At 36.4% G+C, this 25,729-nt stretch overlaps 5 protein-coding genes, 3 long non-coding RNA genes and 1 other non-coding gene across 9 annotated transcripts; 5 read left to right on the forward strand and 4 right to left on the reverse strand.

Annotated features, from left to right (window-relative positions):
• Positions 1 to 30: 30 nt before the first annotated feature.
• LOC104722160 (uncharacterized) lies at positions 31 to 2,738 on the forward strand. Its single transcript, XM_010440284.3, has 5 exons — positions 31 to 680; positions 782 to 1,044; positions 1,418 to 1,535; positions 1,659 to 1,867; positions 2,162 to 2,738. The coding sequence occupies exons 1-5, from the start codon at positions 333 to 335 to the stop codon at positions 2,595 to 2,597; spliced, it is 1,374 nt and encodes a 457-aa protein (XP_010438586.1). The 5' UTR covers positions 31 to 332; the 3' UTR covers positions 2,598 to 2,738.
• Positions 2,739 to 2,785: 47 nt separating this feature from the next.
• On the reverse strand, positions 2,786 to 6,313 carry LOC104722161 (D-3-phosphoglycerate dehydrogenase 1, chloroplastic-like). Its single transcript, XM_010440285.3, has 4 exons — positions 4,651 to 6,313; positions 3,936 to 4,417; positions 3,738 to 3,839; positions 2,786 to 3,428 (listed from the first exon to the last, which is right to left on the reverse strand). Exons 1-4 carry the CDS (start codon positions 5,171 to 5,173, stop codon positions 2,961 to 2,963), a joined length of 1,575 nt encoding a protein of 524 aa, XP_010438587.1. The 5' UTR covers positions 5,174 to 6,313; the 3' UTR covers positions 2,786 to 2,960.
• A 2,271-nt stretch (positions 6,314 to 8,584) lies between these two features.
• On the forward strand, positions 8,585 to 13,466 carry LOC104722162 (WEB family protein At4g27595, chloroplastic-like). Its single transcript, XM_087472235.1, has 3 exons — positions 8,585 to 8,908; positions 9,479 to 9,677; positions 9,777 to 13,466. Exons 1-3 carry the CDS (start codon positions 8,892 to 8,894, stop codon positions 13,311 to 13,313), a joined length of 3,753 nt encoding a protein of 1,250 aa, XP_087328361.1. The 5' UTR covers positions 8,585 to 8,891; the 3' UTR covers positions 13,314 to 13,466.
• Positions 13,467 to 13,887: 421 nt separating this feature from the next.
• On the reverse strand, positions 13,888 to 14,787 carry LOC104722163 (heavy metal-associated isoprenylated plant protein 28-like). The gene is made up of 2 exons (XM_010440289.3): positions 14,554 to 14,787; positions 13,888 to 14,429 (listed from the first exon to the last, which is right to left on the reverse strand). Exons 1-2 carry the CDS (start codon positions 14,675 to 14,677, stop codon positions 14,089 to 14,091), a joined length of 465 nt encoding a protein of 154 aa, XP_010438591.1. The 5' UTR covers positions 14,678 to 14,787; the 3' UTR covers positions 13,888 to 14,088.
• A 395-nt stretch (positions 14,788 to 15,182) lies between these two features.
• On the reverse strand, positions 15,183 to 15,256 carry TRNAT-AGU (transfer RNA threonine (anticodon AGU)). The gene has a single exon. It is a non-coding gene; the product is annotated as a tRNA-Thr (tRNA).
• A 361-nt stretch (positions 15,257 to 15,617) lies between these two features.
• Positions 15,618 to 19,177, forward strand: LOC104722164 (uncharacterized). Its single transcript, XM_010440291.3, has 9 exons — positions 15,618 to 16,460; positions 16,564 to 16,807; positions 16,901 to 17,050; positions 17,453 to 17,510; positions 17,582 to 17,674; positions 17,760 to 17,858; positions 18,081 to 18,172; positions 18,424 to 18,483; positions 18,582 to 19,177. The coding sequence occupies exons 1-9, from the start codon at positions 16,303 to 16,305 to the stop codon at positions 18,858 to 18,860; spliced, it is 1,233 nt and encodes a 410-aa protein (XP_010438593.1). The 5' UTR covers positions 15,618 to 16,302; the 3' UTR covers positions 18,861 to 19,177.
• Positions 19,178 to 19,356: 179 nt separating this feature from the next.
• LOC104730618 (uncharacterized) lies at positions 19,357 to 20,442 on the forward strand. Its single transcript, XR_015571840.1, has 2 exons — positions 19,357 to 19,620; positions 20,090 to 20,442. It is a non-coding gene; the product is annotated as an uncharacterized LOC104730618 (long non-coding RNA).
• A 1,603-nt stretch (positions 20,443 to 22,045) lies between these two features.
• LOC147933694 (uncharacterized) lies at positions 22,046 to 22,981 on the forward strand. Its single transcript, XR_015573124.1, has 2 exons — positions 22,046 to 22,223; positions 22,574 to 22,981. It is a non-coding gene; the product is annotated as an uncharacterized LOC147933694 (long non-coding RNA).
• A 451-nt stretch (positions 22,982 to 23,432) lies between these two features.
• On the reverse strand, positions 23,433 to 24,627 carry LOC104722165 (uncharacterized). Its single transcript, XR_757152.2, has 3 exons — positions 24,389 to 24,627; positions 24,220 to 24,282; positions 23,433 to 23,791 (listed from the first exon to the last, which is right to left on the reverse strand). It is a non-coding gene; the product is annotated as an uncharacterized LOC104722165 (long non-coding RNA).
• Between the last annotated feature and the right edge of the window lie 1,102 nt (positions 24,628 to 25,729).

The following is a 25,729-nucleotide window of genomic DNA, read 5'->3' on the forward strand; positions in this document are numbered from 1 at the left end:
AAAGGCCACGTAGAAGATTTGTTCTCACTTGAAGAAGACTAGCCAATTTTAACAAATGATACAAATAGACGCAATTGGATTTATAATAATAGAGTTATCATCCTAATTGGATTAGTATAGTTTTTTTAGTTTATAAATAAATATTTTTTTTTAAGAAAAAAAATTGGTAAAAGTAAGACTTTATCCTCTCAGAGAGGCGTCTTCTCTCTCAGGTTTTGCTCCTCTCGCTTTGGATGGAGATGTGAGCTTTCCTTCGTTCTCTTCATCCCTCTCTCTGTCTCTCTTTTCACCTTACGACCCAAAGAGCAAAACACTCTTTCATCATCATCCATATGGCTCTTTCGCTCCTCTCTCCAGTTTCTATCTCCGCCTCTCTTTCTTTTACTCTATCCGCCATTACCGCTACTTCTAATAATGCCTCATCCTCACGAAATAGAACCGCGACCTCGTTTTTCGGAGGCTCCTTGAACTTGAGGATTGATTCCATGGCGGATAAGACGGACTTGTGTCTCGTGCTTTGTACCAACGGCGGCGGCGGCGGCGGAGGTGAATTGGATGATATGGACGAAGGTGAAATCGAGAGAATTGGAAATCAAGATGAAGATGACGACGATTTTATCATTGGCCATTCTAATACTTCCCCTGAGAGATGGGATGTTTTGGGTCTCGGCCAAGCCATGGTCAGTTTTTGAACGCCATTGAAGCTTATTAAGTAGATTTAGGAGCTTTCTTAATTATTATCATTGATGCTTTTGGAATATATGTGTGTATCTTTTTTTAGGTAGATTTCTCTGGAGTTGTGGATGATGAGTTTCTAGAGAAACTAGGTTTAGAAAAGGGAACAAGGAAACTGATTAATCACGAGGAGAGGGGTAAATTATTACAAGCAATGGATGGTTGTAGCTATAAGGCTGCAGCTGGAGGCTCATTGTCCAACACTCTTGTTGCTCTCGCTAGATTAGGTTCTCATTCTATCGTTGACCGGCCTTTGAATGTCGCTATGGCTGGCAGTATTGGAGGTGACCCTCTCGGTAGCTTTTACGGGTACTCAACTTTGTCTTTAGCTTGCAAATGTATCTGCTTACTTCTTCTTAGTATCCCTTTACCGTTGCTCTTTATCCCTAGTATTGGTGTCTAAAGGTTGATTTGTGTTAGAGGATTGGTTTTTATGCAAGATTAGTTTCTAAGGTTTTACAAACTAGACTATCATCACATCGACTACTGATCAACACATTCAGTTTTTGTTTAAATTATGTCTTTTGATTTGCTTTATCAACTTTTTTATCTAGATGTCTTATGATATATGTGTATAAATCAACCAGGTTATAAATGGTTTATTCGTGTCTTGTATGCTTTGCCTTCTTCCGTTGTTTTGTTTGGTTTACTCACAAGGGGATCCCTTCTTTATGTTCTGTAGGACTAAACTACGTCGAGCAAATGTTAATTTTCTTTCTGCTCCAATTAAGGATGGAACAACTGGAACAGTGATAGTCCTCACGACTCCTGATGCACAACGTACTATGCTTGCATATCAGGTATGATTTCTGATCACAGCAACCAAATTGAATACTAGTAGAATTGTTAATTCCGATAAGATTAAGATGTCTCTTCGACTGAAACCACTAATGACAAACCTAATATGTATGTATAAATTTCAGGGAACGTCCTCTGTCGTTAATTATGATTCTTGTTTGGCTAGTTTGATATCCAAGACAAATGTCTTTGTTGTGGAAGGCTATTTGTTTGAGCTTCCTGATACTATAAGGACCATAACAAAAGCATGCGAAGAAGCCCACAGGAATGGGGCACTTGTTGCTGTGACAGCATCAGATGTGTCTTGCATAGAGAGACATTATGATGACTTCTGGTGAGTTTCTCGTCTTTTTTTTTCTTGAATCCCTTCTTGCAGTTTCTATATATTTACAGTCCATCAGAGGAACAGTTGAAAATATAATAAGAAGGGAGTGATTGTCTTTTATAGCTTGATGATTAGTCATAGAATCTTTGCTGCGAATGTTTTAACCTGAAGAATGGGGAATTTTGTTCTTTAAGCTCCATTGTTATCTTGACTGTTTGCTTGGTTTCGTTGTCTCCACTCTCCATTCTGTTTGTTTTTAGAGAGAAGAAAAATGGAAATGCTGATGGTTTTGTGTTGATCCAGGGACATTGTGGGGAACTATGCGGATATTGTATTTGCAAACAGTGATGAAGCAAGAGCGTTTTGTCACTTTTCCGCAGAGGAAAGCCCAATTTCAGCGACAAGGTACATGAGCCACTTTGTTCCATTTGTTTCAGTGACGGATGGAATCAACGGGTCATACATTGGAGTAAAAGGAGAGGCCATATACATTCCTCCTTCCCCATGCGTGCCAGTTGACACATGTGGTGCTGGAGATGCTTACGCTTCAGGGATCTTATACGGTATCTTGAGAGGAGTCTCTGACTTGAAAGGAATGGGAGATATGGCTGCTACGATTGCAGCGACTGTGGTGGGTCAACAGGGAACCAGGCTAAGGGTTCAGGACGCGGTTGACTTGGCTCGATCACATGCCTACCGTCTCAAAGGTTCTGGTGTTCGAACAGATATTGGGTCTTGATCAAATTTCTCTACCTTGTGATTTTTAGCTTTTATGATTCATTCTTTGATTTTCGTGCCTTTTGCAATTTGACTTGTAATCTTTGTATGTAACATTTTAGTAGTATATATATAAACAAAGTCTGATAGAATATTCTTGCAACATGGGAATTTTTCTAGCCTTTAACAGTACTGTAACAAAGTCTCAACAACGCAATACCAATATCTTATTAAGGATGGTCATATTGACAGCCGTACGTAAATACAAAGTTGGACTGCTTATAAGCTGTTGTTATGTGGAACATGGATTTTTTATATTTTATTGATATAGAGTGATGAAACTGATTAACCACGAGAAGTCCCTCTTGTGATACAAAATACATGATTACATTATGCGCCCTACGACACAATTACTTTCCACATTCCAACTTCCCTGCTTGATCACATACGGGAGTCCGTCTTTAACCTTTCCTTCCACTTTGAAGTCCGCTCGGGGGTACACGGACTCTGGGTACATATGCTTTACGATGTCTAGCTGAACGGTTATTGTCTCCAAAGGGCTCTCTGGTGACCCGTCCAAGAACACAAATTCCTCTGAGATCCTCATACCTTTCTGCTTGGCTATGAAATCGGCGTTGGCCAAGTTGACATATAACTCAGAGGAGATTGGCTCGAGGATTCCCTTGATGACCATGGCTCGTAGAAGTCTGGTGTCAAGATCGTCAGTAGCCCGTGCTGAGGCGTATGTGATTTTCACATTTTTCAAACCGCCAACTCCTCTGGACGCCACTTTCATTAACGAATCTCCTAAAACCTCGGCTAGTTCCACATATGGTTTCAGCTCGGTTGGAACCTGCAATACATTCTGATGTAAGCTTTTGCGCATAACCAATATGAAGAGTTATCTTGTAACAATTGAATAACTGTAAAAACAAAGAGCTATGAGAGACTGCATTTCTCTTATTTCAGTTCACAAATCACAGAGGATGAATGAGAGACGCTCACGAATCTGCCGCTGTCTAACCAACTCAGTAGAGATACAATGTCCTACTTTCAGTCTAAGGCGGCTAGCTACGATACTTGCGTCTTAGAACTAAGTTTCGAATGTGATGAAGCAAATTAAAACATAACAAACTTTTTACCAGCAAAAACCAGTGCTCACCTCAGGAGAAACCATAGGTGCATTGAGTGCAGTAGCAGCAAGCTCTCCTCCTCCATTCATAGCTCCAACAACAGCTTCAGCAAGATCAGTGCTAACTCCTTTCTGTCAATAAAAAAAAAAACTTAAAACGATCAGAAGCGAAATTAAAGAGCAAAAACCAAGAATAAAAATATATCATGCAACATGAATTTTGCACACCTGAGTACTGGCTGCGAGATGAGGTATCACAGTGACCCTCTCGTGCTGCAGAAGCTTAGTGTATTTACACCCTTCATGTAAATCTTCAGTGAAGACATCAATTGCAGCCCGAGCAACAATACCAGAATTCAGAGCTTCCACTAGCCCGTCTTCTTTGATGAGACCTCCATGAGAAACATTGACGATGCAAACTCCTTTCTTCATTTGGGGAAAGTGATGGTCACGTAGTGTTAGCCATGTTGTTCCGTTAAAGGGTAAGTGCAGAGAAATGAAATCTGCATTGGCGAGTGCTGCACTTAAGCTGCTGAAGCGGACTAAGTCAGCACCAATGGCACGTGCACGGTCTGCTACGACAAATGGATCACGAGCAAGGACTCGCATGCCAAGGCCCTTGGCACGGCGAGCAACTTCGGCCCCAACGTTCCCGAGTCCGAAAACTAAAAGGGTCTTTCCCACAAGCTTGTTCATTTCCAACTCATCTCCTGCATTGCATTAAGTAGAGACATTAATTAATTAAATACTATAATCCATCCGTCAGTAGATAAGTACATAGTCACTCTACCACACAAGCTCAAGCTAATTGAAGAATCTAGCTAAGAAGAATGGTGAATAGTGACCCAAAATCAACAGATTCGCCTATACATTAACATTACATTGCAGTGAAACGAAGCAGTTGCATAGCCAAAAAAAAAAAAAAAGGTAAAGAGTTACTAACCAGCCTTGGCTTCAGCTTGGGCCATGGCAGTCATAAGAGCGATTGCGTGCTCAGCGGCAGCGATGCTGTTGGGCCTCGGCGCTTTGACGACCAGACACCCAAACTCCGTGGCTGTTCTCAGGCCCACGTTGTCGAACCCAGCACCAGCGCGTCCGACAACCTTCAACCGTCCGCGAGACGCTTCAAACACTTTACGGCCAACCATTGTTTCACTATGCACGATCAAAGCGTCACAGAGCGAGACCTTAGCATACAGCTCCTCGGGGGTCATGTTATACGAGCAGTCGACATTCGCGAAACCCTCCAACACCTTTAAACCATCCTCACCGATCTTCTCAGCAACGAGGATCGTAGGCTTCGATCCAACGAAACACCGCCGCTGAAGAGTAATATTGCGTCGTCCGCGGGAAGGGATGAAAGCGATGGACAAAAATGAGAGAGGCGATCTGGAGGAGGAGTTCTTGAGAGAATTATTGGTGGCGACGGAGATCGAGAAACATGCGCCGGCGACGGCTGACGACATAGATACCGCTTCTAGGGATCTATTACTAACTTGTCTTCCTATATTAGACTCAATCGGCGAATGTAGATATATACATTAAAGGAAACTTGGTGGACAAGTAGTACTAAACTACTCACAGAGTTACAAAAGGAAACACAAACAAAAGAGGTAGAAGAAGAAAGAGATTGGACTCACAGGTCCCAAACATATTGTAGTAGGTGGAAAGGTTAGGCATTGTGCATACTTGCGTAGCTATGGTGTGAATATGGTTAAGTAGCTCTAGCTTCTTATTAACATTGATGCCCACAATTCAATATTTTTAAGTCACGTGTGTGTCTTCTTCTTCTTCCCAATCTACCACGAATCTCACATCATCATCTTCAACTCCGCTATGCAACGTATGATGTCATGATACAGAAAAGCATTAAAGGAATCTGTACGATTCAAAAAAATCTAGTTGCAAGGTACTACCAATACCAAAATCTCATTTACTCCCTGCTCTTACATTTCCTAATTCGTGTATATACAAAATACAAAATTCAAAATGCTTTGACGTCTTTATATCCTACACATTCTCTAGCATTATGTCCAAAATCTAATTTACTCCCTGCTCTTACATTTCCTAATTCGTGTATATACAAAATACAAAATTCAAAATGCTTTTGACGTCTTTATATCCTATACATTCTCTAGCATTTTGCAAGGTACTACCAATACCAAAATCTAATTTACTCTCTGCTCTTACATTTCGTAATTCGTGTATATACAAAATACAAAATGCTTTTGACTCTCTTTATATCCTACATATTCTCTACATTTCTCTTCTATCATTCTTCTTCTTCCTTTTTTTATTTCTCAAACCAAAAAAACAAAAAAAAACCCAAACACAGACAAACAATGTCAATCTCGACCTTCACCTTTGCTCTGTTCTTTCCCACCAAACCCTTGTTTCCTTCCAACAACAACACCAACACCAATAGGGTTTCACTGAAACCAAAGCCAAAGCTTGGTCTTGGTCTTCGTTTGGTTAACCAAAAGAAGATGCTAGCTCCTCTTCTTGTGAAGAAGAGAGGTGAAGATGAGAAGACAGATGATGATGAAGCTAAGAAGGAGAAGCTTGAGGATGAAGATGAGAAGGTGGATGAAGCTAAGAAGAAGGTCGATGAGGTCGAAGACGAGAAGGTCGATGATGATGCTTCTAAGAAGAAGCTTGAGGATGAAGATGAGAAGGTGGATGATGATGCTTTTAAGAAGAAGCTTGAGGATGAAGCTAAGAAGAAGGTCAATTGCATATTTGTATATATATTTTTAACCAAAACGGTATAAAAAGTTTAATTGATTGAGTCATTAGTTAAATGCCAACTACTAACTACCGTCTTTATTAGTTCTTTCTTCGCCAATTCACACTACATTGTAATCTTACATCCAAAAGCAGATCTCAATATATTCTTCTGATTAATACAACGAAAATAAATATCACACTGATCAAAAGACTAGTTTATAATCTTTTTTAACCATGAAGATAACGATAATGAGCAAAACACATGGAATCCAGACATTTTCACGTTTGTGTATCAGATATTCAAAATCTAAATGTTCTTTGCAGGTGTTTACAAACATGAAAGAGTCCCATCGCAAGAAAATTTGTACTTTGACACAATTTTTCTCATTGCAAATTATGTTCAACATTAAATGCCTAAGTGATTAATAATTCAATAGGATTAAATTCTAAAAATTGATAAATAAATACTATATTAATATTTGTAAATTTTGATCGAATCAACCAATTGTGTGATATATTATTTAGATTACAATGGAAAGAGACATCTCATCCAAGAGACGATAAACTTTAACGAACGACAATTTTGAAGTGTGATCAAAGTTCCAAATTAGAATGATTAAGGATAAATGTAGGTAAGACTTTGTGTTTAGTTTAATTGTTACTTACTTCATTGCATGCTTGCTTTGCCATAAAAATAACAATATCATATGCATATCACAAATACCAACATCCTTAATTAGAATGATTAAGGTTAAATGTAGGAAATTGTTTCAAAGATTTTTCAATAATGAACAAAAAAATGTGTGGTTTTGAGAATAATAAAAAGAGTTGTAATGGTTGAATATTATTGTAAAATAGATAAATAAGTAAAAAAAAAAAAAATTGAAAAGGCACATGCAGTCCACATGACCCAAAAATGGATCCAAAGATTTTTACATGTGAGAGAGTTCCTTCTATATCCACATTATGAGCAAAACGTGCATTCATTTTTATTTTTATTGTTGGTCCTACACTTTCATACTACAACAACATCAACATACACAAACACCTTTTAATTATTCATTCCCTTCGATGATGTAGGGCAATGGCGCAATGCAAAGAACTTTAAACCAAACGATGGTCATTTGATATTTCCCTACGTATTTACTATGGTCATTTGATATTTCCTTATGTATTTCTCTTTTTTGTTAAGAGAAATATTTTAAAATAGCATTAAAACAAGTTTTATGGTCAATTATTGCACACACTACATAAATTTCCAAAATTAGTATTATTTAACATATTACAATATTTAAAATTAATTTTTAGAATTTTTTTTAGGTTTGGAATTTCAATTTCACATTTAGGATATAGTTTTGAAGGGGTAATGTTTAGTAATTTGAACTTAGGATTTTATTTTAAAAGATGAATTTTAAAATATAGTGTTATTTTTGAAACTTTAGAGATGTTGTGCTAAATTTGGAAAAAATCTTATTTTGATGTTATTTTTGAGAATCTCCTTTTTTATTATTAGTATTATCTATTTTGTTTTTTAATATCTAAAATTAAAAAATTAAACTGGCAAAAAAAGAAAAAAGAAAAGAGACTATGGGTGGGCATTTTGGTTTAAGTTCAGATTCAGATTGGGTTCCGTTCGATTTGGTTTATTCAACTCAACCAAAGTTAGTTTGGTTTGGTTTGTGTTCGAGTCAGTTTATGTTTGGTTTGGTTTTAATTCGGTTTAAAATTAATTAATGTAACAAAATAAAATTTATTGTAGTTTGATAATATGTATAAACTCAGCAACAAGTTGTAAGTTAATTAATCAAATCAATTAGAAAAGCTAGAAAAATTCAACTATATTAAAATTAAATACCTAATATAAAATATAATTAAATATAGATTTATATTTAGTTAATTTTATTAGAAAAATAAAATAAAGTAAAATAGTTAGACCACATATTTACAATTTTATTATTATTAATTAATTAATTTAATAAATACATTGAGTCATTGGTTCGGTTCGGTTTTAAAACCGAATAATTTAGATTGAGAAAAAACATAACTTGGAGTATAAGATTGGGTTTGGTTTGGATCGGTTTGAGTTCGGTTGGTTCGGTTTGGTTTGGTTCGGTTTCGGTTTAAATGCCCACCCGTAGAAAAGACGATACGAGAGAGAGAGAGAGGGTGGCCGCTCTGAATTCTGAAAACACAACACTTTTTGTTTTATTTTCTTGCATTTTTAAAAGAATAAAAGAATGATTGTGCTAGAAAAAGAAAGTTGAAGACTTTGTGGAGAAGCAATCCAACTCAACTCCTCTCAGTGAAGAACAAAAACGACACCAGAATCGATCTGTTTAGTCTCTCTCTCTCCCACAGCAGCAATGCCTGAGTTTTAGCCTGTTTTTTTTTTTTTTTTTTTTTTAATTTCTTCTTCTTCTGGGGGGTTTCTTTTGAAGACGCTCTTGTGCGGCAACAATGGCGTCCAGAACCAAGTGAGTATTTTTCTTCCTTCTAGTCAATTATAAGAAAAAAAACAAGCTTAGTTTTTTTTTTTAACTTGGAAGAGACAATTGTCTTCTGTTTTTTTTCTTTGTCGGAAATGTTAGTTTGGATTCTCTCTATGTAGCCGGGTCACTTTCTCTGCGGCTACTTTTGTTTTTTCTTCTGGATATATATACTGTAGTCATCTGTTTTTTTTTTTTTTTTTTGGTTGTTACTTCAATCTGAATTTGGTTTGGATCTAGCAGAAGCTTTTTTTAAAGGGAACTCTGCAGTTGAATCAATGTTAATTAAATACAGTTGAACTACTTGTATTCGTTTGACAAAAAAAAAAAAAAAAAAAAAAAAAAAAAGAACTACTTGTATTCATTTAGACGCTTATTGATCTTAATTAGATCTCTAAACTGAGATTGGAAAGTGTTTTTTTTTTTAAATGCTTGTTATTATGGAGTTAGATACTACTTAGATCCATAGATTCACAGAAAAAGTGGGGATGATGGTCTGATTGTTTCCTTTATTGTTTGATTGTGACATTGTGTGGTTTTATCTTTGTGGTGGTGTAGAACTGGTTTAATGGAGACTCCTCGTAGCAAACCGTCACCGCCAACACCAAGAGTTAGTAAACCAACAGGGACTAAATCAGATGGCAATTCACCATCTCCGGTGCACAGCAATCGTCTTTCACTAGACCGTTCACCGCAGTCTGTTAGCTCCAGGCCTGTTTCTGATCGTAGGACTGCAAGGGTTGCTACTCCGCCTGAGGCAAGTAAAAACCAATTACGTCCATTTGAATAACCTGAAGTTTTGATTTTTTTTGTTTAACTTTGAAAGACTAAATTTATTGATCATTGTCATTTTTAGAAATCGCAATCACGGTTAGGGAAGGGAACTGAGCTACTGGCTCAACTGAATCAAATTCAGGAGGATTTGAGAAAAGCTAATGAGCAAATAGAAAGGCTCAAGAAAGACAAAGCTAAAGCTCTTGATGATCTTAAAGAATCTGAGAAACAGACTAAAGAAGCCAGTGAGAAACTCAGAGAGGCATTAGCAGCTCAGCGGAGTGTTGAGGAGAGTTCCGAGATTGAGAAATTCCGAGCGGTTGAACTAGAACAGGCGGGAATTGAAGCGGTTCACAAAAAGGAAATCTCTTGGAAGAAAGAAGTTGAGTCTATAAGAAGCCAGCATGCTTTGGACATCTCAGCTCTTCTCTCTACTACAGAAGAGCTCCACAGGATTAGACAAGAACTGGCTATGACTGCAGATGCTAAGAATAAGGCTCTCAGTCATGCTGAGGAAGCCACGAAGATTGCTGAAAATCAGGCTGGCAAGGCTGAGGCTCTTTCTTTTGAATTAAGCCGCTTAAAAGCATTGGTTGGTTCAGATGAACAAAAGAAAGATACTGAAGGCAATGAGGTTGTGTCTAAACTGAAATCTGAAATTGAGATTTTGAGAGGGAAACTTGACAAAGTTAGCATCCTCGAGAATACGCTAAAGGATCAAGAAGAGTCCATCGAACAGCTCCACGTTGATCTTGAAGCTGCTAAAATGGTTGAATCCTATGCTAATAACTTAGCAGCAGAGTCGAAGAACGAGGTTGATAAACTTGAAAAACAAGTTGAAGAATCAGATAAGTTTAAGACATCTGCTTCAGAATCTTTAGATTCAGCTACGAAGCAGCTGGAGGAAAACAGTCATGCGCTTCATGAGGCAGAGTTGAGTAATGCTGCGTTAAAAGAAAAGGTTGAGTCACTGGTGGCGACGTTTGGAAGGCAGGAAAAAGATCTTGAGGAAGCTCAACGCCAGGTTTGCAGTTTAAACCAAGAAACTTCTAAGCTTGAAAAGCTTGTTGAGTCAATAAAATCTGACCTTACAACCACCCAAGCGGAAAAGGTTAGGGCTTTGGAGAATGAGAAGACTGCAACATCACATATTCAGAACCTATTAAACGAGAAGACAGAACTTGCGACAGAGTTGGACTACTGTAAGAAGGAAGAAGAGAAAAGAAAGAAAGATATGAAAAGCTTAACTTTGGATTTGCAACAAGTATCTTTGGAAGCAAGGGAAGCAAAAGAGAAGCTCTTAACATGTCAAGCGGAGCTCGAACATTGTGGATTCCAGATTGAAAGTTTGAAGTTGGCTGAGAAAAATACAAATGAGAAGTATGAAAACATGCTTGAAGATGCAAGAAACGAACTTGATAGCCTGAAAAGTAGTTTGGAAAACACTCAGAAAGAGTTTGTCAATTCTAAGACTGAGTGGGAAGAAAGAGAACTTCATTTGATGGTTTGTGTAAAGAAATCAGAAGAGGAAAATCACTCTGTGCAGGAAGAACTTAGCAAGGTGAGGAATTTGCTTAATCTTAAGGAAACTGAGGCGTGTGCAGCGAAAGACGAAGAAGCCAAAGTGAAACTTAATCTTAAAGAACTTGAGGAGGAGGTAAAGGATCTGCAGGAAAGAGTTGGAGAAGCGAAAGCTGAAAGCGTGAAACTTACAGAAAGCTTGTTGGAGAAAGAAGAGGAGCTAAAGAACGCTGCTGCAGAAAGCAGAAAACTCAGAGAAATAGAGGTTTCTTCTCTTGAAAAAGTTGATGAGCTGTCAAAGGTGAATGAAAGCTTGGTTGATAAAGAAACAGAACTGCAGAGCGTTATTCAAAAAGCGGAAGAGCTCAGAGTTAGGGAGATTGATTATCTCAAAAAGATTGAAGAGTTGTCAGCGGCGAATGGGAGCTTGGTTGAAAAAGAAACCAAAATGTTGAGCATTGTTCAAGAAGCTGAGGAGCTTAGAAGAAGAGAGCTTGCTTGTCTGAAGAAAATTGAAGAGTTGTCAGCAGTGAATGAGAGATTGGTTGAGAAAGAAACCAAGTTGCAGAGCAGTATTTACGAAATTGAGGTGCTCAAAGAAAAGGAGGCTGAAAATATCAAGCAGATCGAAGAATTTTCATTCTCGAATGAAAATTTACTAGAGAAAGAAGCCAAACTGCATACCATTGTTCAGGAACATGAAGAGCTAAGAGAGAAGGAGTCTTATTATCATAAGCAGATTGAGGAGTTATCAAAGGTAAATGAAATCTTTGCTGATACAGAAACCAAACTCCAGAGTTCTACTCAAGAAAATGAAGAGCTAAGAGAAAGGGAAGTTGCCTATCTTAAGAAAATTGAAGAGTTGGCGAAGCTGCAAGAAAGTCTTCTTGATAATGAAAATGAGCTGCATGATATGGTCCTTGAGATTGAAGACCTTAAAGCCAAGAACTGTCTAGCCGAAAAGAAGATTGAAGAGCTATCAAATCTAAATAAAAGCTTGCTCGTGAAAGAGAGAGAGATACAAGTTGTTGTTTGTGAAAATGAGGAGCTCAAATCTAAAGAGGCTTTATCAATCAAGACAAAAGAGGAGTTTTCCGATCTTAAACAAAATTTGGTTGATAAAGAAAACGAGCTGAAGACTGCAGTTGTTGAGAAGGAGAAGCTCAAGGCCCAAGCTGCCTCATCACTTGAGAAGATTGGAGAGTTGACACATCTTAAACAGAGTTTACTTGATAAAGAGAACGAGTTGCAGAGTGTTTTTCAAGAAAAGGAGGAGGTTAAGGTCAAGGAGGCATCATCTTTAAAGAAAATTGATGAGTTATTACATCTAGAACAGAGTTGGCTTGATAAAGTAAACGAATTTCAAAGAATTAGTCAAGAAAATGAAGAGCTTAAGGTGCAGGAAGCTTCAGCGTCAAAGAAGATAGAGGAGTTGTCAAAGATGAAAGAGAGTCTATTTGAGAAAGAAACTGAGTTGCAGACTGTAATTCATGATAACAATGAGCTGAAAGCTAGGGAGGCTTCTGCGCTTAAGAAGATTGAAGAGCTATCAATGTTGCTTGAAAAAGCTTCTTCTACACAAGAGAAACCAGATGAGAACGGCAAGCACAGAGAAATAGAAAAAGATTATGAGTTGCTCCCTATAGCAGAGGAAAATGGTCTCAGGTGCATAGAAGAGGTTACTAATACCATTCCTTCTGATCACAGAACCGGAGAAGAAAAAGTACAAGAAAGTCCAATGGAAGCCAGTGATAGACATTTGAAAGATGACACAGCAATCCATTGGTTAGCTCACAAAGTTGAAGCAGTAGGAGAAGGAGACAAAGTTAAAGAATCCATAGAAGGTGAAGGCTACCAGTTAGATAAGAGAGCAGCCTCTTCAGAAAGAGAGACAGAGCATGACTTTGCTGAAGAGGAAGTAGAATCGAAAGCAGAAGGCAGCGAGCAGTTAAGTAATGGCTTGTCTTCAGGAGAACACACAGAAGATGCTGGAAGTCTGCTCTCAAAGGATCAACAGCAGAAAAAGAAGAAACCTTTGCTCCGAAAGTTTGGAAATTTACTGAAAAAGAAGAGTAGCAGTAGCAGCAGCCAGAAATAGAGGAATAAAATGTGATGATTATACTACAACCTCTATCGCAACTGAACATTCCTTGGTTGATTTGGCTCAAATCTTTAATAGTATAGCTCCAGTTCCATGTATGGTGATTGATCTTTTTTTTTCCCTTCTTCAAGATCTCATCGTCCCTTGAAACTCTGATCTAACTGACTGATTTACATTTTAACAAAAAGACAGCCATGTTTCTAAAGCTTACAAAAACATACACTGAAACAACCTAACAGAACAGATACACAATAACAGATAGAGAGAAAAATGTAGATAGAGTCACAGACACACACACACACACACTGAGTTAAAAGACGAAGCCGTTGGAGTTTTTACCATCTAGAGAGTGGGAGTTTTTACCATCTAGAGAGTGGATACATTCTCGTTCAAAAGTAGTATAGCCTTGCGGATACCTTGTTCAATACGAGGCTTTTTGCCTTGCTTTTTGTGATGCCTCATCTGAATCATCTTATATGTACGATGAATAGCCATGAATCATTTTGCACTTCATTCACTAGACGGCAAACATTTTGTTTTTCCGGATCCAAAATCTTAACTAACTTTCATATGTCCGAACTGATTAATTTTACCGGGGAAAAAATAAATCTTTGACACATATAGACAAACAAAGCGGTGACCATTGAACTACCATGATCAATCCGTACGTTGCGAACATAAAGTCTTATCAACTAGAAACTCTTATATATTGTAAGAGATCCAATGAGAGTTTCTTGGAGCATTATTAATTAAGCTCACATATAGACGTGATTCAAAAGGAAAGGGATCTAGAAAAGACCTTCTTCACGGCTTTCCATGTGAAGGAAGATGTTCTAATGAGTGATAAAGGAGGTCTTATATTGAATCTAGGAGGCGACGTGGAATACGTATAAAACGCCGATGACTTTTTTGAGTCCAATGAAGTTTTCGTAGTGTCTTCTCTAACGACGATGCCATCATCAACGCTCTCTTGATCATCATTATTGTCGTCTACATTCCAAAACCGAGCTTCTTTGCGCTTCTTTTTCACCGTTGCTAACACATCAAGTTTGTTACAAATTCCCCACACCGTCACCTTCTGATTGTAGTAGTCTACTTTCACTGAATATATTCCTGATTATATATTCGTTATAAAGAAAAGTAAAAGCTTATTAGTTATATATCTATCTATATTTCATGAAATCATTTATGATTAACCATATAGGTGGGAGACTAATCAAAAATCTTGATTATGTACCTTTGAGATGAGAAAGAGCCCTCTTCACTTTCTTCTCGCAACCGTAAGAATACAAAGGCACCATCATTTCTACGTACTGTGCTTCCACCTTATTGTACACCGGCACGATTTGAAGATCACCCATTATATAGTTTAACTACGTATATATATTTTTTGATCAATTTCTAACTCAAACTATATATGCACACTTATCTATATATATAGTAGAGAGATACACGGACATATATAGGTGCGTGCATATATATATATTGACGACAGTGATTGGGTTTAAGCAGAAGAGATGAGGTGCATGTTGTTGAAGTCGTCATGTTATCAGCTTTTTAAGCTCTAATGACTTGGATTTAGTGTAAAGTGTGTCACCACTTTTCTCTTTGTTAAATTGTTTTTCACAAAATATGTTGTTCTTTAGACTTTGGATCCCATGTTACATGTTCATCTTTTTCTTTATCCCACCAAAAGAAACTTGAATTGAATCTTTTGAAATCTAAGCTAAATATATAAATTAGTTTCTTAGAAAAAGGTTAGACAAAAGGGCATTTTAATTGAATAATGTTCTCAACTTCTCATCTTTGTTAATTAATTTCTTCATTTTAAAAAAAAAAAAATTGAAAAAAAAAATTTGTAACCACTGCTTTCATTGAGAGTTGAACTCAAGACCTCCCGCTTACTAAACGGGTGCTCTAACCAACTGAGCTATGAAAGCTTTTATGTTTTCAATATTTATCTTCATAATTTGTCTTGTTTTAAAATCGCATAGTTCTCTTTAATATAGCTGGTTATCCAAAGGCTTGATAATGGTGTATGTATCCTGTTCCTCGACATAAAATTTGCGTCCAATATTTCATACGATTACGAATGTCACTTTTTCAACCCCACGTCGATTGCTCATGTCGGTCAACACACGGTTTGGAGTCATCAGATCACACAACTGCTCCCATATATTTCTACACGACTAGACCTCAACAAGCGATCGATATGTAATAAATATATATATATCTATAGTCAGTAGTCATCTATATTTGAATTCAAGTATAAATAGTAGTGCTTCAAAGGCGAAATAAACTACACGTGACGTGAATGATCAAAGGAAACCTAAACTTTTTCATATTTTAGAAAAAGGTTGGTGCACGACGTCGACGTGGATACATAAAGAAAGAAAGAGAGGATACTTTTTAAAGGTGAGACGGGTTTCGCGTCATTTGCCATTTTTATTTCTCGACGTCGGTATCAAAAAGTTGAACGGCGCCGGATCTTGATGACTCAGACACAAGGCCCTCCATGTGAAAACCCTTTAAACTTTGCTTTCCCCCCATGCATTCTGAATTCATGCTTTTTAAAATAAAAACTAAAAGAAACCATAGTCCATAACCATTTTTGTAACCATTTTTTTTAAGTCACTAATAATTTTCTTGTACAAAGAATTTCAATTTCAACTAAATCCTTTAAAATAAGTAAATAACAACAGTGAATGAGTAAACAAACACATATGGATCGTACAGGCACCTTAGTGGGCTAGATAGAGATAAGCCCAATAGCAATAGGCTTTATTACACTACTACCCATCGAAGCCCAAACTAGATATTTTATTTTTATTTTTGCCTCCGCTCCACGCCAAATTGCGTGAAGACTTCAAGATCCGGCGAAGAAACAGCACCTGAATAGTGTGGAAGACGCCTATAAGAGGTTTTTGTTTGGGGTTTTTCCTTTTTTTTTTTGTTTTCTTCATTTCTACAAATTTCTGATTCCAAAATGAACCACCTCGTTCGTAAAAGCTCCGTCGGTTACACCGCCTTGAGGTCCGTCGCGTACCTCCGCCAATCTTCCCTAACCACCACTCCTCCTCCGATTTTCTCCGCCGCCGCATCAACCGTTCGCCACTTCACTTCCGCCGGCTATCCTTCCAACAGGTACGATTTCGTTTACCCCTTGTGTGAAATTTCGAACGATGTTGAGTAATGAGTAGAAAGAGAACCTTTAGGATTGATTTTACGGATGCTCGTTTTGGTTTAGTTTTCAATTAACGCCGCCGGTTAACTGGGGAATCCGGATAGTTCCGGAGAGGAAGGCGTTTGTGATTGAGCGATTCGGTAAATACGCCAAGACGTTGCCGTCGGGGATTCACTTCCTCATTCCGTTCGTGGATCGTATTGCTTATGTTCATTCCCTCAAGGAAGAAGCAATCCCGATTCCGAATCAGACTGCGATTACTAAAGACAACGTTAGTATTCACATCGATGGTGTTCTCTACGTTAAGGTCCGTCTATCTTCTTTTTCTTTTATCAATCCATTTTCTCAGTACCTTTTTGTTACTGCTTTCTTCTTATCGATTTTGGATTTTTTTTTGCAGATTGTGGATCCTAAATTAGCTTCTTATGGCGTTGAGAGTCCTATCTATGCTGTTGTACAGCTTGCTCAGACCACAATGCGTAGTGAGCTTGGTAAGATCACGCTTGATAAGACGTTTGAGGAAAGAGACACTCTCAACGAGAAGATAGTGGTTTGTTCTCTTATCCTTCTTTTATCTCTCTTTCAGGTTTTTAGGGCTGTATTTAAGCTCCATTACATTGCATATCATTTAGAATCTGCTACTTGTTCCATTTCAAAGTCTAGTCAATTTAGCTTGACTGTTGGTGTTAGTGTTAGCCCCTACTGAATTGCAGCTTCAGCTGTTTAGTTGGAAAAATTTATCACTTCTGGCAATGTTGTTTGTATTCCACAAGTTGGGTTTATGGATTTTTGATTCAGCTAGGGGGGATTTAGTGATGTTGTATTTGTTGGATATTCAAAGTCATTTGCGTCTCTTTTCCAAATCATAAGGAGACCTGATGGTTAGCGGAAGTATATCCATTAAAGAAGAAAACATATGATGGATTTTTGAGATGGATATACATTCTTGCAGGAAGCCATCAATGTTGCTGCAAGAGACTGGGGTCTTCAGTGCCTTCGTTATGAGATAAGTAAGTTGTTTATGTTTTCTTTTTTAAGGTGATATATTTTTTTTGCCTATTTCTAATCTATGTATTTCCAGGGGATATTATGCCCCCTCATGGAGTGAGAGCTGCTATGGAAATGCAAGCTGAAGCTGAGCGTAAAAAGAGAGCCCAGATCCTTGAGTCTGAAGGTAAACCTTACTGTGTTTTCTTTGAAAAGTCATCTTCGAGGCCTGCTTAGCATGTTTCTTATCACTGCTGTACTATATTTAATAGGAGAAAGGCAATCCCATATCAACATTGCTGATGGTAAGAAAAGTTCTGTAATCTTGGCATCTGAAGCAGCAAAGATGGACCAGGTGAATCGAGCACAAGGTTAGTAAGCCATTATGATTGAGAAAGAGAACATATAGCATGCAATCTCAATTGTTAGTTAATTACGTTAGGAGAAATTTTTTATTCCATTTACTTATTCTTTCACTATATACCGATGAATGCTTGGTGCATGAGGAACTGTTTTATTCCCTGCTAATGCACGATATGGTTGCTATTTCCCACTGTATTTTACTTATATTATCCTCTGATGATGTTCAACAGGTGAGGCAGAAGCAATACTAGCTAGAGCACAAGCAACTGCGAGAGGTCTTGTCTTGTTATCTCAGTCTCTCAATGAAACTGGGGGAGTAGAGGTGAGTAACTGGGATTAAGCAGGGGAATGGTATTCATATTTTAGATTTTTACGAACTAGCTTTTCTTCATAGTATCTACACAAATTTCTAGATGTGTATGTCTTTATTCACTCCAGATAAAGATTTCTGTCTTGTTGAACTTGCCAACGTGTGGGATTTTTAGTCATAGCACTAATATTACTGGGCATAATGTTCTTTACTTTTTGGTGTGCAAAATATGATCTCATACTTTATCGCTGTACAATTTGCAGGCGGCGAGTTTGAGAGTTGCAGAACAATACATTCAAGCCTTCGGTAACATTGCCAAGGAGGTAAATGAATATATCACAACATTCCTTTCCAATCTCTTGGCATAGGCATGGCTCGGGCTTATTTAATGTTCTTGTGTTTTTTTTGTTGGGGTGTTTAGGGGACGACAATGTTGCTTCCAAGTGGTGCTTCAAATCCTGCCAGCATGATTGCTCAAGCTTTAACAATGTACAAAAGCCTTGTCATCAATGGTCCAAGCAGTGATCACCAAGTAACAGAAGAACTTGATGAAGCAGACATGGAAGACTTGGGTGGGAAACATATATCGGAGGGCTCTAATAACCGATCAGGCTCAAGTACATCTTTTGACACAGAGAATTTAGGTCACACCGGTGAACCACGATTCTCTCTTCAGGATCGCACCAAGGATCCGAGGTAGGCAGCCAAACCAGGGATGATGATACAATTCTTTGTGCCTGAGAAAACTGGAAGCAATTTTTCATCGTTCAAATATGAGACAGTAACCATCTTCTCCGTTTGAACGGCTAGAATATCATCACTTTGCATATATAAAACATCGTTTTTCTTAGAAGAGGTTTCCCACTGGATTTGTTCTGAGCATATCCTTCTGTTTTTTAATCCATCTTTGTTCCCATTGCATTGCTGCTTATACCCGAATTTGTTATCCGCAATTCCGTTCTGTTATTCAGTTTGATTGCAATATTGCAATCTAATAAATGAGGAGCTTTGTGAATCCATGAAATGTTGTCCCCTGACCGGAAATAGAAGAATGGTGGAGATTAAAGTTGTCTTCCGGATAAATAGGTGGTGACAGAGAATCGACGAAGTTGTAATGACTCGTGAATCTGAAATTGACCAAACTTTACCTGAAATAGCTTAAGCCACACCATCCCTCCTATATATCTCTCTTCACAGCCATCTCCTTCATTTGCACAGCATCCAATTGTAAAATAAGAAATTTTGTCTTGGCCTCTTTGTTTTCTTTCTTTTGTTTTGGCTCCACAGCTCTTCCCAATTGTAATTTGCATTTTCAAAACTAATCCCTTCAACCAAATACCATGGGAGGCTGTGCGAGCAAACCTAAGGAATCTGACATTGTCAAAGGCTCCGTCCCGACTGAAAATGTTGTTGTTGAGTCCAAGGATGCCACGACCGAGACAGATGCCACATTAACTCAGGTTTGTGGATTCCATTATATCATTTCTTTTGGCTTTGTCATTGTGTTCTCTAATATCGGTCGTCATCTTTTTTAATCACTGAAAGACGCATTTTGGTATTGCATGGGTTTAGAGAATAAAGTCAAGTCTGTTTAATTATAAGAGCCTCACTGTTTGTTACTGTTTGCGTTTGCGTTTGTGTTACATGTTTATACATTCTAGTTATTATAATTTATATCATGGAAGCTCAAAGGCAAAAATACTATGAAATATGATTCGTCATATTTTCTTTGGCTGATAGCCTATACAATGTCTAAAATAATTTTACAATATATTCTTTTAAAAGGATTTTAGAAGATTTCTTGAAGATTCTTAAATTAAAAACATGAATTTTAATAGTTAAGAGACAGAATTCAGTACAAATTCTTGATTGAACAAACTCATATTAAGTTGAAACTGATGTTGCTGATTTGTTGAACCACACGAGAAGAAGGAAGAGTCTAGTGAAGAGACAAAGAAGGAAGATGAGACAAAAGAGGTCTCCTCTGAGGCAACCAAGGCCGAGCCAACTCCAGAAGCTGTGAAGGAAGAAGAGAAAGCTCCTGCTGAGACTGAGCCACCAACAAAAGAGACCACACCTGCCAAAACCGATGAGGCCCCTCCGTGATCCTTTGATTGTCATTTCTAAATCTCAAAATCATGTGTATGCGCGCAAGTGCAAGTGTTCCTCTCCTTGTAATTTTTCATCTCTATTCTATTGTCAATTCTCATGTACATTGTATTGTGTCCGCCTCTAGTACTAAAATCTCGTTATGAAAAAAATATACATTCCTCTTTTGTAAAGCTGGACTATCAGTTAGAACTACTATAACCAATTAGATATCTAGAGTCTCCTCTATGCACCAAAAAGTTTTCTGTTGCTAGCTAACTGTTGGTTCTGGTCCGACAACTGGTCACATTCTAAAAACCTCAGACACTACTTGGAAATAAAGAGACATGTGAGATTAGGCATCTCACCACACCATTACTCTAGTAGAGTTTTGGGGAAATGGAAACTGGTTGGATATCATAAATTAAGTTTGTGAACAAAAAAAAACAGTTGGATGGCTAATTCTTCTCCAATCGATAATTGTTGAGTTCTTATGTGTTAGTAGGCTACTTAGCAACTAGGAATAATGGCTTTGCCAACATTTTTTTTTTTTTTTTTCCAAAACCTATTATCAGTAGTGACGGACCAATCGAGTGCGATATGTCTAGGCAGTACTCAATTGATATCATCAATGGGGAAAAAAACACACAACAAAAAAGGACAAAAACAAAAGAGAAGAGACGAGAATTTAGGTTTGATGCTTTATTTTCCTAAAGTTACATATATACTTGACAAAATAATTATAAAAATATTTCAACTACTGCTTCATAAGAAAGGTTAATTAAAAAAAAAAAATTTGAATTTTGTATAAAGATAATGAATGCTACTGCGAACCATTGGATCCAACTACTATGATCTAGACCGATCGAGGCTCAATCAATATTAATGGACCAAACGACTGCGACATGTCTACGCGACTACGCCGGGCTCAATGATTTAAGAGAATAAGAGATTACCGAAGAACATATGGATGTCACATAAATTAGAAATATTTAATTTGTTTGATTTAACTTGCTTACTAATGATTTTGTACATTGAAAAGAAAATGTTGGATAATTTGCCATGGGTAATCCGGATTCCAGCAAAGAGAAAAAAATATATTTCCTCTGTCCCAATAGATTAGGGTTTTCAGTTTTTTTTTTTTTTTTTTTTTCGTTTTATTAGATTTTTTCAAATACCTTACTATATTATGGTTATTTGTATTTTACAGTTTTTTTATTCTATTGGTTAAAATCTTTTAAATAAATCCTAAATAATATTATGTTACGTAAAAATAAGAATGCATCTATAGTTTTTAAAACTTTGTACTTAGAGCTTAAAAAATAATAAAATAGGAGAAAAAGTATTGAAGTATGATTTTAGTGAAGTTTATGCATTTACGTTAGTTGAAATCTAAATTGAGTGAACAAAATGTTCTCGCTGCGCTACTCACATATACTACCGCCCACCATTGGCCTACTACCCATGTGGATCAAGCAAGACTCAATTAATGGTAAGGGACCAATCGACATGTCGCAAATCAAACACAAAAACAAAAACACAAGGAATAAATAATTTTTGAGAGAGCACATACAGAGCAGGGGCTGATCTACTCACAAAGTTAGTAGAACACGTGCCCTATACAGATTTTAGAAATTTAATAAAGAGAAATATCTATAATTACATATTTTTAGTTTTTTTTTCCAAAATTAGCACATATATTTAAATGTTCCAAAAGTAACATTATTATTATTTTATCTTAAATAATAAAATTAATTATAATTTGTACTTAATCATTTTAAGAATTTTAGATTCGACGAAGCTTCCATCGACACTTCTTCTTCTTTTTCGTGTATTAGTTCTGTTTTCAGATTTTGAGATTCTCAACGTGATTCTTATGGCTTTTAATTGAGGAATCATGTAATTTTGTTATGAATCTGTTCGTGATTCTATGGTTGGTGCGTATTTGTTGCCGAAGTAGGGTTTGAAGTTTTTGGTAATCTCTTTGTTGGCTTTGTTGATGTAGTTCTTGGATGTGATTGATATTCGTTCTAGGTCTGGGATCAAAGATCTTTGGAATTTAGTTGGTAGATCTCTTAATTAGCTGACGAATTCTTCGTCTTCTTCGTTGTTGTGTAGAAATGGTTTCACTTCTTTCTCGATTGGTTTTGATTTTGGTCACTGGTTTTGAGAATGGTGAATTATTCTATAAAAGAGGTGAAGAAAGCTTGGAACTTGAGGATTTTGTGGTGGTTTTGTTTTTGGATGAGCTTGATTTGGACAGATCTGTTGTTTTGTTGATAAAAAAATTAATGGGTTTTGTGGAATTTGTGGGTTTTGTTCCAGAATTGAGCTTCTTGAGCTCGGAGCCGGTCTTAGTCGTGTTAGAAGAAGATTTGGTGGAGTTAAGTTTGTGAGACTTACCCATAGAGGTCTTGGCGAGTTTAGTTTGGTTCTTGCTAGAAGAAGAAGAGATGGGTTTAATGAGATTGGTTTGATTCTTCTTAGTGCCAAATGTTGATGACGAAACAAAACCAGTACGCTTCTTCTTCTTAGGAGGAGGATGAAGATTCGTTTCACCATTGTTACCACCTGTCCGTTTTTTTTTAAATCCTTTTTTACTTATTTCATGAAATTCTTCCTGAATTAAAGAAGTTTTTCATGAATATTATAAAAACTTTTCTAAAACATTCTACTTAACAAACATATGGACTAATATTATTGAATCATTCTTGAATATAATTGAATCCTTCATTAATTGTATACAACCATTATGAGATTTATTCAAAACCACTTTAAAGATGTAATCCTCATACAATATTTTGAGAAATGATTTTCATGAAGGTCATCCTAAATTGCTAAAAGTCATTCCTAAGTATTAATGAATCTTTCCTAAATTTTTAAAACAGAGTGTTTTAACTTAGTTGCTCTATCATACCCATAAATGACATGAAAAATCATCCCAACATCAGCAACTGTAGACCCAAAACACCCGATCATATCCAACAATAATCTAGTAGCAAACTAACACCAAGATACAACAAAAGAAGAAAAAATCATGAAGCCAAAAAATCTTTAGTGTTATGTGATTATCTATCCTTCCTTAAGTTCATCATAAAATCCAAACGTTTTTATGAAGGTCATCCTAAATTCAAGAAATCTTTCATGATATTCGTGGAATCCTTCCTGAATTAAAGAGAACATGTAGCAAAATCAAACACAACTATTAACTTGTCAAATAGAAATCTTTGACATTCTTATAGTGCATAAACATCAAACAAGTACCAAAACAATATAAAATGTTTCATAACCATCATAGATGTCTAACAACATATATAGATGATAAGTGAACCACACTCTTCCATTGATTTCACCATGGCTATAGAATCTTTCAAGTCTTCGTTATGCAAGCATGTTTCACGGGATTTCTCCAAAATGTTGATGTTGAGATTAAGAACATTTGGTGCTGCATTTTGGATGTGATGTTGGATGTAGTAAAACCCCATCTCGGCTAAGCTTTCATTTATCTCCGCAAAACCATCAACGATAGATAACACTTGCATTCTGTAAAAAAAATATACAAAATTCCCAAATATTTTAGTGTGTCTTAAGTAGCAAAGCAAAACTAGCACACATAGTTAACTCAGAACAATTAAAACAGAATATGCAAATAAACACTTGATATACAACAAAATCAAGCTATTGAGTTTACTTATTTTTGTTGAGTCTAGATAATGTATCAAAGTAGTAGATGTTTGGAAAGCTTAAAAGGAATTTGATATAAATTAAGATTCACAAGCAATCCAAGAGAAGCAAGGTTAACTAACAAAGAAGAGTCTTAAATAGACTAATCGAGGACTAACTAATCAAAGCATAGTCTATATCTATGCTTATGAAGGTCGTCCTAAAGTTCAGGTAAGCTTCCTGAATTTCATATATATCTTTTACTCGTTAAATCCAAAGAACATAGAAAAGATGGAAGAGAAGCTTACCGGTTTGGAAATTGAGAGACTCAAAATCACAAATCATCCAATCTACTGAAAATCTAAAATTTTCTGAAAATTAGAAAGGGAAGTTCATCACAACAGAGGATTCAATCTGACAAAGCAATGAGACTTAAGAATCGAGCTTCACATCCAATATCCAAAATATCGATCTTACCTTGTGTTTAAAATCTGAGACTGAAAAAGAAATACAGCGAGAGAGAAGCATCGGTGGCGGTAATTGACATCATCTCTGATTTCATTCGCTGCATCATTCCTCAAAATCAAAGCTTTCCCTCTCTCTCATTGCTTCTTCCCCATATGTACTCTCTGTTGCCTTGTCTCCTTCTCCTCCTCTAAGCCTCTCGAATTCAACTGAAGGTGTTTAGGTTTTTTCAATAGGTGTTTTCCCCTTTCTTTTAGTTTTATTTAATATTTTTCTTTTATTTAGATAATTTCTCTAAAATTAAACTTGTGCTAAATTTGGAATAATTAAGAATGTGTGCTAGTTTTGGAACAAAAACTTATTTGAGAATTGCCCTTTAATAAATGCTTATGGCTAATATAGTGTTTCTAGCTGTCATGGATAAGGCTATTCCTGGGAACTAGTAGAAATTGTTGGTTACTGACCAGTTTATTTTATTCGTAGCAACAACCATGCCTTTAATTTTTCATACCAACTTTGGCAAAATATATTTAAGCCCTTTTAGTCTCCAAATTAAGCAAAGCAGAGATACAAAAAAAAACGAAAAGAAAAAAAATACTTAAATGGGTAGATAGAGGTTTCATGCACTTATGTATCCATGGTTCGCAACAGGCCATATGACTATGTTCCTTTATCTTCCCAACAAATTGGCTGAGAAAGGTCATATGGTTACTTTCTTGCTTCCTAAGAAAGCTTTGAAACAGTTAGAACATCTCAATCTGTTTCCACACAACATTGTCTTTCGCTTTGTCATCGTCCCTCATGTCGATTGTGGAATGTCACCCATCCTGAGACTACTTCAGCTCAAGCATGCTTAACTTTAGAGTTCTCTCGGATCCTTGACCGAAAAGATAAGTGCACTTTTAGTGACATAGGTGGCCAAATCAATTTTTTTAAACCTCTCTGCATGTCTCTGAAATGGGGGTGTTACAATAAAAATATAAAATTATTGATTATGTGTTATAATGGTTGATGCAAAAATAATTATGAAAAATGGATCTCAAAATAACAGAAATAAAAAATATTTTTTTAATGAGTTATAATATATTTATGATAAATTATACATAGATTGAAAAATAATATTTCAATCATCACGGAAAATAAAAAAAAACTACAGTTTTATTATTATTGATTATTTTACAGCCAAAAAAGTCTCACATTTGTGACTTTAAAAATTTGTTCCTACAAACTAAAAAAATGGACAATTAGACTTTTAAAACTGTTAAAATTAAAAATAATAAAGCAAAAAAAGCATAATTGGTAAAATTTTGTCTTTTAAAACTTTAACTTAATTTTAAAGCTTTTAAACTCTTT

Source organism: Camelina sativa, chromosome 11, assembly GCF_030686135.1.
Source record: "Camelina sativa cultivar CO46 ecotype springtype chromosome 11, ASM3068613v1".
Classification (NCBI taxonomy): domain Eukaryota; kingdom Viridiplantae; phylum Streptophyta; class Magnoliopsida; order Brassicales; family Brassicaceae; genus Camelina; species Camelina sativa.